We start from the raw sequence: 9,552 nt of genomic DNA, 5'->3' as shown, positions 1-9,552 counted from the left end.
GCATAGGGGTGTGGGACCTATTGTGGATGGGATCACTGGGGTGAGATCCTTATAAGGACATTCCTTTAAAAAGTGTGGCACTTGACATTTAAAGCATGAGACATGAGGGTTCTTTGCACCATTATATGGGCATTCATTTGCCCTAAGTTGAACTTGGCATGTATAGCATTGGATCAAGGGTGTTCATGCCAAGGAATTCACGTCTCTTGCCCTTGAGGACACGGGCATTGTCTGATATACCAGGACATCCTAATCCTCATGTAAAAGGTAGTGACTTATGATGCCACTTCCTTCCTCGTAAGGATGATAGTTGGGATAGTCGTGATCATGCTTAGGCTCTTCCCAATCACTAGGTAGTTCCTCCACGAACACTTTGTTGATTAGAGCTATATGAGGTGGAGGTGGTTGCGGACCTAGTATGGGTGGTGGTAATGGAGCATGTTGTGCCCTATATTGCCCTAGATTGGCTAGAGGGGCTCCATGTGGATTCATCAAGTTGGGTGGGGCCGTTAGGGTCAATTGGTGCCTTGGTTAGGGAAGGACCTTCAAAAATTGGCATTGAGAGGTGTCGTGGCTCCCCCATCTATAGTAGTGTGCATATTAGAGTGCTTGCCTTGCTCTGAGGCCGAGGCACTCATTCGAGGGGTGATTGCCGTTGCATACTTCACACCAAACATTGTCTTTTATCAGGAGTAAGTGGGGGTTACTCGGTGCTTTCTTGGAGGTTCCCACCTTCCACTGCTAGCCATGATGATTTAGTAGATTAGAGGCCAACTCACCCATATCTAATCCCTTAGACTCTTTATCCTCCTTCTTGGTAGGCTCCGTACTAGAAGACCTTACTAATTCCAATACTTCGAATGGAGTTGTAGTTTTGTCCTTGGTGTCCTTGTCCATCATGTTGTCACTTATATGGATGGATACCTTGCTGCAAAGTTTGAAATAATTTGGGTTCATAACTATTAAATGGTCATGCAACTTTGGGTCCGCCAATCTGATGAGGAAGCGTGGCAATAGTTGCTCGTCGCTCATCCTCTCATGTGGTTTGTAGTAGGAATTGAGGTGTTTGATCCTAGCAATGTAGTCTTAAAGGGACTCATTCTCATTCTGTTCACCTTGAATACAACTGATTAATCGGGCTCCACGTGTGACCACTGGGGGCAAACCCTACGAATGTTTTTCGTAACACCTCCCAATTGACTTTTGCTCAGGCCTGAGGAACTATACCATTGGCTTGCCTTGCCTTGCCATACAAGCTAAGGCCAAATGCGTTAACCATTTCTAAATCTCGAGGAGCATCAAATGCTTCGCATATTTTCTCAAATCACGTCACGTGGGAGACCATATCTCCTTCTTGAGAAATTTAATTATCAACTTGGAGATGGATATGGTTGGACTCCTAGAGGGATTGGTGTTCTCTGCTGGAAATATGGGTACAACCAAGGGTGGATGGTCCCCCTTCCTATTGCGTCCACTAGGATGCACATCGCCTCATCCGAGAGCACTATTTGGGAAGCTTGAGGAGGAGGCACTGTTGTGGGCCTAATAGGACATAGAGGTGTCCTTAGGCCTTGCCTGGGTATTGGGATCCATTGGTTTGTCGATGTTGGGGCTATGAAGCCTACTCACCCAAACATTGGGGTTGTGACTATGGGAGTAAATTGTCAGACTCCATGAGGGAGTGGGTTACCACAAGCATCTACATGGATGCTCCTCGCATTGGTCTATAGGGTAGAACTTGGAAGGGCATGTAGCCTGTGTTTTGTGGCCTAGCGATGAAAGTTGGAAGCACTTGGTGGGTCAGGGGATCATGAGGGCTTCCTTCTTGGAAGTCTCATGAGTTTCTAAGCCCGAGGTTTTGTCTAGCGAAGACCCACTGGGTCAAGGTGCCTGGTGAAGATTGTGTGTCTCGAGTTCATAAAAACAGCCGCAGTACCTCCCTACGGTGCAAGGAATGGTTGTTGTTGTTGGCCTCCCCTTTCCATGGGCATATTGGAAAAAGGGTTCTCCATTTCTGCTGAATCCGTTTGGCCTACCATCCAAACACATTGGATATAGTCCCCCTTAGTCTAGAGGCTATGGAAGGAACTGAATGAGGTAGAGCTATGCTTGTGTAGGGGGCTTCGAAGGCCCTTGAGCTAGTTGGTTCTTGCATTTCCTTGTTCAATCTCTTGGTCTTGTTTGAACTAGAGGGATCACTACATTGGGGCCCTAATATTAAATGAGAGATGGGAATTGAATTCCTAGTTGGAGCCGGAACCAAAACTGGGGATAAAGGTGGGATGTGTGTAGTTCAAAATGCTATCCTCAGGCTCAAGCTCCTTGGACAAAGTTCTCCTGGACCTCAAGTGCATGTATGAGATCCCTGTGAAGGCACACCCTGCCTCAAATTTAGTTCTGTATTTTTTGTTAGAGAATTGGTTCCCAGATCTACCCCTCTAGCCAGAGGGTTCACTATATGCCATTTGGTCGGAGGGTTAGCCTTAAGGTGTCAGTCGATGGGATAGTTGATGACACGTCGATCGGTTGGGTTCGGTTGGTATGCCACCATTGCATGTTAACATTAAAGCACCGAGCGGTGGGATATCTCAAGTTGGCAAGGTGGAAAGATGGCACTAGTCATAGAGTTAACTACCAACGGGATAGCTTGCCTCGGAGGGATAAAAGGATGGCGCCAATTGGAGAGATCATGGTTATGGCACTGGGTCAATGCCTGTCAAGCCGATAGGATAGTAACCCCTCACAAATCATATTTAAGGCGGTGGGTTATGTGACTGGCATGTGTCAGCCGATGGGATAGAGACTAAGGCAATGGGTCGACAGGATACTAAGCTATGGCGATGGAATAGGAAATGTTTGGGAACACACAATGTCGTTGACTCTCTTCTGATGATTCCTGGTGGTTTGTGTGCATAGGGGGGTTGTTAAGCCCCTAAGCTACGTACCACAAACAAAAAACATCACAAAACAATAACCTCAGTGGCAATGATGTGCATGAATATCTTCTTTTTATTGCTATTGTTGAACCTCATATGTGTTTATTTGGATGCGTTGGAGGACTTTGTATGGTCCTAACCATATGTGCAACAATGATTTGCAATGGTTTTTTTCCTTTTGGATTCAATTCGTTAGTACATTGATACGAGCTAATCCCTCTTGTAGCTTTGCCTCATCTTCTACTATTGTAGTGCTTGTCCTAGTGCTATTGAGAGATTGCTAAGTTCTATAAGATTGCTTGTCCTAGTGCTATTGAGAGATTGCTAAGTTCTATAAGATTGAAGCTTTGATGATGGGCTGTACTTTTTGTAGGTGATCAAACCATTGGATTGTGTCTATGTACCATGATGAGATATTGATTTGTGGAACTTTTGGAGGGAATGTGGGGTTGCATCTGTAAAGTGGTAAAAAAGTATTGATTCTTATTGAGCTCTAAACTGTGGTTATATATGCATGCATGACATAAGGTAAAATCTCATCCCAATCTTGATGAAGCAGGTTGACATACATTGACAACATTCTCTTCATGGTCTTGTTTAGGCATTCGATCAGTCTAAAAATGGTATAGTCTAGCAAACTTACATATGCCCCATAGGAATTTTAAAGGATCTATATCACTTTGTATTTGAAGTTTTCTCCTTGGTTAGAGAGAATTCTTTTGGGAAACCATGGTAGGGAATGATAGCATTTAAGAGGAACATGGTGATTGAATTGGATGATGCATTTGGAAGCGTTTTGGATTTGCACCATCAATTCAAGTAATCTATACTGAAAACCACAAAGTACTTTTTTCCATTCATGTACTATGCAAGTAGTTGGAATGGCTCTAGGTTGCCAGAATGCTTTGTAGTTTCCCTTGGGTTTCATAGATGGGACCAGAATGAAGCAAGGACTCTATGCAGATCTAAATGACCGAAGAGTGGATGTGCATGGTAGTAATCTATTTAGTGATTTTGCTAATGGTTGAGGAATACACAAACATGGATTTGACTATTGGTGCAAAAGTACAATAGATTATCCTTCAACATCATGAATTTGGAATGGTGGGGGCTGATTGTGTGTTGCTGGATGGCCAGAATGATGGCATTTATGGATGGGTCTTGGTTTTGGATAGAGGGTAGGACTATCAAATTGGCAGGTTGGGATTTGACTGGTGCGATTGTGGGCTTGTGGGTTTTTAGATAGTGTGTTGGCTATGAGGTTGTATTGGCTTCAAAAACACTTAAGTGATAACATTAATTCTTGTAAAGGTAAGACCTGCCTAAGGATTTCGAGGCTTTCTGCAGCATTTCTACAGTGAAGGAATGAGTGATTTGTGGTCTACTTCTATAGTGAGTGAAGTGCCATGTAAATATGAGTGTAATTTGGTGAATGACAATACAATGGCAAGGATTGAGCCCTTTAATCAATTAAATTTGGGAGAGGCTTTAGCTAATAAAACACAAAAGGAACAAGGGAAGCAATCATCTAAATTTTCATCTCATTGTACCATAATTGCATTTATTCCATATTTTGATGTGTTGAGGTAGAAAAAAAAAAGTCTTGTTGAAGTAGGGATGCTGAAGGGTGCTTGCTACAGCTACTAATTATTTCAATTGTTTGTAAGATTTAGTGCATTTTTTGTTTTTGTTGAATGGTTGATTTTCATGTAGCAAAATTCAAAAAGGAGTAGTAATGTGAGCAAAATTTGGAATGAATGTAGTAGAGAATTGGATCATGTCAAGTTAATAATGTTGTTTCTTAATTGATTGTGGCTATGGATAGTTCGTTATGGCTTGAACTTTAGCTAAGGTCAGTGTTAATTTCATCGAAAGATTTGATGTATCCCAGGAATTTGAGTTGGAGTGTTGCCCATTTGTAATTCTAGGATTGCAATTTCAGCTTGCACTTTTTGAGGATCTCCATGACCTAGTTGAGCACTTGCATGTATTCTTCCCAAGATTTTGAGTGGATGAGAATATCATCAATATAGACTACTAGCATTTTCTTTTCAATTAGTTCATGAAAAATGAAGGTTCCCATGCGTTGGAATGTACTTCCTATGTCTAATAATTTGGATGGCATCATTGTGAATTCATAGAGAGCTCCAAGTGTTCTAAATGATGACTTGTATGCATCCTTCTAGTTGAGAGGGATTTTGCAATACTCTACTACTAAATCAAGCGATGTAAGTATGTGAGCTATCGAGTTGGTCCATAAGATATTCGATCCAAGGCAAGGGGTGTACATCGAGTTCAGGGACAACATTCAATGGGCAAAAACCAAGGGGTATACATCGAGTTCAATGTCAGTAGTGATGTTGGCCTTGATTCTTTGAGAAATTTGAATTGCATCATGAAATGCTCTTGACCCTTGGTCCATTGTGTTGCATGAAAAGTCAAACAATCTACTCTTAATAAAATTTGATTCATCTTGATTGCGAATTCCGTGACTAGTTCATTGATTTATTGTCCTAAATTTTGTCATTGTTGCAAAGCCGACTGTATTTTAAAGTGTGTCTGGGTAAAATTTTGAATGAGTTGATTGGAAGTTGATCATGCAATAAATTCCAATTGTACCGAACTATGCTTGGTTGTTGGGAATACTAAGTAGTTGTGACTACTTCTAGGGCCATGCATACTCATTTGCCTTCCTCGAATCTTCCCACTATTGGCATTCACTCACATTTGTGAAGTGGTCGAGCCATGAGATGACATCCTCTGATGGCAATCCCGAAAATGGTTTGGGTCACACATGCCAATCAGAGCTTTCGTGAGGGAGGGATCGATGCTGTGTTGTGATAAGTGCCATTAGAGCCTTATTTGTTAGAGAGAGATGAGCAAGAACATTGTTCATTGTGCGAAACATGTGTTCTATTAAATCCACTAAGTGTCAAAATTATGTTTGAACTAAGGAGTCTATATGTCATGAAAACCCTCTGTTTCCACCACCAAACTTTGAATACATGATGTGTACGACAGATACGCAAACACATGGAAACCAATGACTATTGCGCATTAGATCTTCAAGAACTATCCCCACTCTACTTATATCCCTCACTCTTATAGGCTCACCATGCATGAATGCATGTAACTGCCCATCAATTACATGTGAGGAGGCTATTCACATCCCTCTTCTTACACTCCTCACAATACAACCCGACATGTTTTTTGGCCCTGCTAAGGGTTTATGGAGAGTTGTTTTGCTAATCAAGTTCATTGTTTAGAAGTTAGTTCATTTGGTCAAGTTGACCATATTAATGGGTGTTTAGGCTTAGGATTAGTGGTAGTTTAGGCCATTGTAATGAGTTTTGGGTTTAAGATTTTGTCTTTTTATGAGGGTCCTAAATGATTTTGTCACTTCATATGGATTGAGTCTTTGGCCTTACATGAGAGATAGTGAATTATTTTGTCATTTAGTTTCTAAGACACCATCTGAAATGAGGCTCTCTTACCAAAATGGCCATGTCCCCACTTATATTTAATGGCCTATCCTCTCTTTCATCTCTTTTCTCTCCCCTCTTTTCACTATCTACCTTTCCAACACATTCCCCACCTTTAGTTGCATTTTTCTCTTTCCCTTTCATACACCTTTCGTTTTCCTTTTATTGTAGTATTTATTCGAGCTATGTTATATTTTCTCTAAATGGGGACTTAGAGATTGTGCCACCTTGTTGAAAGCAAGTTTATTGTGGTGAGTTCAACATAGATGTACATCTAAAAAAACACCACACTCGACAAATCTACAAACCATGATTGCCTACTTTAGCTTCAACTTAGAATTCAAAGAACCAACAACTTACTCATTCGCAACTCAATAGACCATTGCATCAAGTATATATTTATGCATAATTCATGCTAACACTTACACCTACAATAATAGTAGGGTCTTAGTGGGATTCCTACTTTGTTTAGAAAATGTAATTTAAACAAGGTCGGGATCTCACTCAGGCCCTGCCTTTTAGAGTGATATTATAAGTCTAAGTATAAGATAGCTCCATAAATATTTCCAATAAATTGTAAAAGGGAAACGATGCATATAAATTGGAAGGAAAGGAAAAGAGAAAAAGAAAGTGAAGGTGAAGGAATATGGGGAAAGATCGATGAGTGAAAGAGAGGAGAGAAAAGAGGGGTGTGGTAGATGGACCATTAAATAAAAGTGGGGACTTGCCTCTTTGGGCAAGAGTAATACAAAGATGGTATCATACAAGAGAGAAAGAATCTTTAGAGAGAAATAGGACAAAACCATTTTGGATCTCCACAACAAAAGACAAAAACGTTTAGGACCTCTACAAGCAAACAAAAACCTTAAACTCTAAACATAGGACCTCCAAAAAGCAAACAAAAACGGTAAACTCTAAACACATTAGGAGCTCTTAAACCACTAGTAACTCACACTTAAAATCATACCACAATTTGAATGGTCAAATTGATCAAATGAACTAACTTCAAAACTATGGACCTAAAAACCAAGACATCACGCCCAAAAAAACAAGTCTCACTCCAACATCCAATGTGATCATACGGTATATTTTGTTAACGCATAGGTGAAATACAAAGAGACGGTTCGTGTGCACGTCTGTTCGTAGATCGAAACAGGCCTTCAAGCTTTTGCCATATACTGTCCGCTTCGATTGCAGGGCCAACTCTTGCAACCATGTCAACCATTGACATGGATCGTTTGGTAAGAAACTGTTCTCCGGATCTAGTGGACGTAGAAGACTGCCCTCCTCCCGATCAGGATGACGAGTATCGACTCCGATGTCGGAAAACCAAGATTATCTGCACTCTCGGGCCTAGGTCTCGTGATGTCCCCATGCTGGAACGCCTCCTGCGTGCTGGCATGAATGTGGCGCGGTTCAATTTCTCCCATGGATCCTACGAATATCACCAAGAGACCCTGGAAAATCTGCAGACGGCGATGCAGAATACCCAAGTCATGTGCGCTGTGATGCTCGACACCAAGGTCGATGCCCTTTCTTGAGATGCTTAAGGTTCCGGCTTCCTGGGTTGTTTGAATTATGTCTCGTTTATGGCAATGGAGGAGGATTCTGAATTAATGGTTTCCTTCCTGAGGTCGGCATTTGAGTTGTATACGATATTCATGTAATGATGTTTGTCCACAGGGTCCTGAGATTCGGACAGGATTGCTAAAAAACGGAAACCCCATACAGCTTGTCGAAGGTCAGGAAATCACAATCTCCACTGACTATAGCCTCAAGGGCGATTCTACGACAATCAGCATGAGCTACAAGCTGCTCCCTCAGGCCGTTGGTCCTGGTAACGTCATCTTATGCTCCGATGGGACCATCACATTCACGGTCTTGTCATGCGATGTGGCAAATGGAAGTGTGAAATGCAGGTGTGAGAACACGGTTATGTTGGGTGAGAAGAAGAACGTAAATCTGCCAGGTGTCGTAGTAGACCTTCCAACGATCACAGAGAAAGACAAGGAAGATATCTTGAGATGGGGAGTGCCGAATAAAATTGATTTCATTGCCGCCTCCTTCGTTCGCAAGGGCCAGGACGTTGTAAATATAAAAAATTTGCTTGGGAAGCATGCCAAATCCATTCAGATTGTATCCAAGGTATCCTTTCGATGATAGTGATAACAATACTTTGTGAGCACACCTCCCTATTTCTCTTACTTGGATTGTAAAACAGAATTCCAGCATCTGATCGGTGTTGTTTTATGTGTACCATTCAGATCGAGAATCAAGAGGGCCTAGTGAATTTCGACGACATTCTCAGGGAGACAGATGCGGTGATGGTAGCCAGGGGTGATCTGGGCATGGAGATACCAATCGAGAAGATCTTCCTAGCGCAGAAGATGATGATCTACAAGTGCAACGCCGCCGGCAAGCCGGTTGTGACAGCCACCCAGATGCTAGAATCGATGATAAAGTCGAAGAGACCCTCGAGGGCGGAGGCAACGGATGTCGCCAACGCGGTGTTGGACGGGACCGATGCAGTAATGCTAAGCGGGGAGACAGCAGCGGGTTCGTTTCCGGAGGAGGCAGTGAGGGTGATGGCCAATCTATGCGTGGAGGCAGAAGCGTCGATAGATTACGGGCGTCTTTTCAAGGAGATCATGAAGTCTGCACCAATGCCATTGAGCCCATTGGAGAGCTTGGCATCCTCAGCCGTGAGAGCCGCAGGCAACGTGAGGGCGGCTCTGATAATGGTGCTTACACACACAGGAGAAACGGCCAAGCTGGTGGCTAAGTATAGGCCTTTTGTGCCGATTGTCTCTGTGGTGGTGCCGGTGATCAAGACCAACAACCTGACATGGTCGTTCAGCGAGGAGTGCTTCTATCGCCATAGCCTGATGTGCAGGGGGTTGATTCCGATGCTGGCGGAGGCATCAGCCAAGGGTACAGAGACGGACACTTCGGACGAGATCATGGGCAGCGCGGTAGAGCATGTGGTGCAGAGGGGTTTGTGCAAGCGAGGGGATGCCATTGTTGCTCTGCACAGGATCGGGTCGAGCTCAGTGATCAAAATCCTTGATGTCAACAAGCTACCTGAACGCAAGAACAGGGAGCTGGAAGATGAACATCAAAACAAATCAACGTAG

The 9,552-nt window shown here is 42.8% G+C and overlaps 1 protein-coding gene across 1 annotated transcript; it reads left to right on the top strand.

Annotated features, from left to right (window-relative positions):
- The first annotated feature begins 7,632 nt into the window (after positions 1-7,632).
- Positions 7,633-9,552, top strand: LOC147881489 (pyruvate kinase, cytosolic isozyme-like). Its single transcript, XM_087402401.1, has 3 exons — positions 7,633-7,941; positions 8,102-8,563; positions 8,683-9,552. Exons 1-3 carry the CDS (start codon positions 7,633-7,635, stop codon positions 9,550-9,552), a joined length of 1,641 nt encoding a protein of 546 aa, XP_087258527.1.

The sequence above is a fragment of the Dipteris shenzhenensis genome, chromosome 31 (genome assembly GCF_047967505.1).
Source record: "Dipteris shenzhenensis isolate YYH24624 ecotype China chromosome 31, Dip_SZ_1.0, whole genome shotgun sequence".
Classification (NCBI taxonomy): Eukaryota; Viridiplantae; Streptophyta; class Polypodiopsida; order Gleicheniales; family Dipteridaceae; genus Dipteris; species Dipteris shenzhenensis.
The sequence above is the reverse complement of the archived record's forward strand: the minus strand, read 5'-3'. Positions and strand labels throughout refer to the sequence as shown.

Coding starts and splice junctions, on each gene's coding strand:
- LOC147881489 (XM_087402401.1), top strand. CDS start 7,633: ATGTCAACCATTGACATGGATCGTTTGGTAAGAAACTGTTCTCCGGAT. Junction 7,942..8,101: donor CTGTGATGCTCGACACCAAG/GTCGATGCCCTT, acceptor GTTTGTCCACAG/GGTCCTGAGATTCGGACAGG. Junction 8,564..8,682: donor CCATTCAGATTGTATCCAAG/GTATCCTTTCGA, acceptor TGTACCATTCAG/ATCGAGAATCAAGAGGGCCT.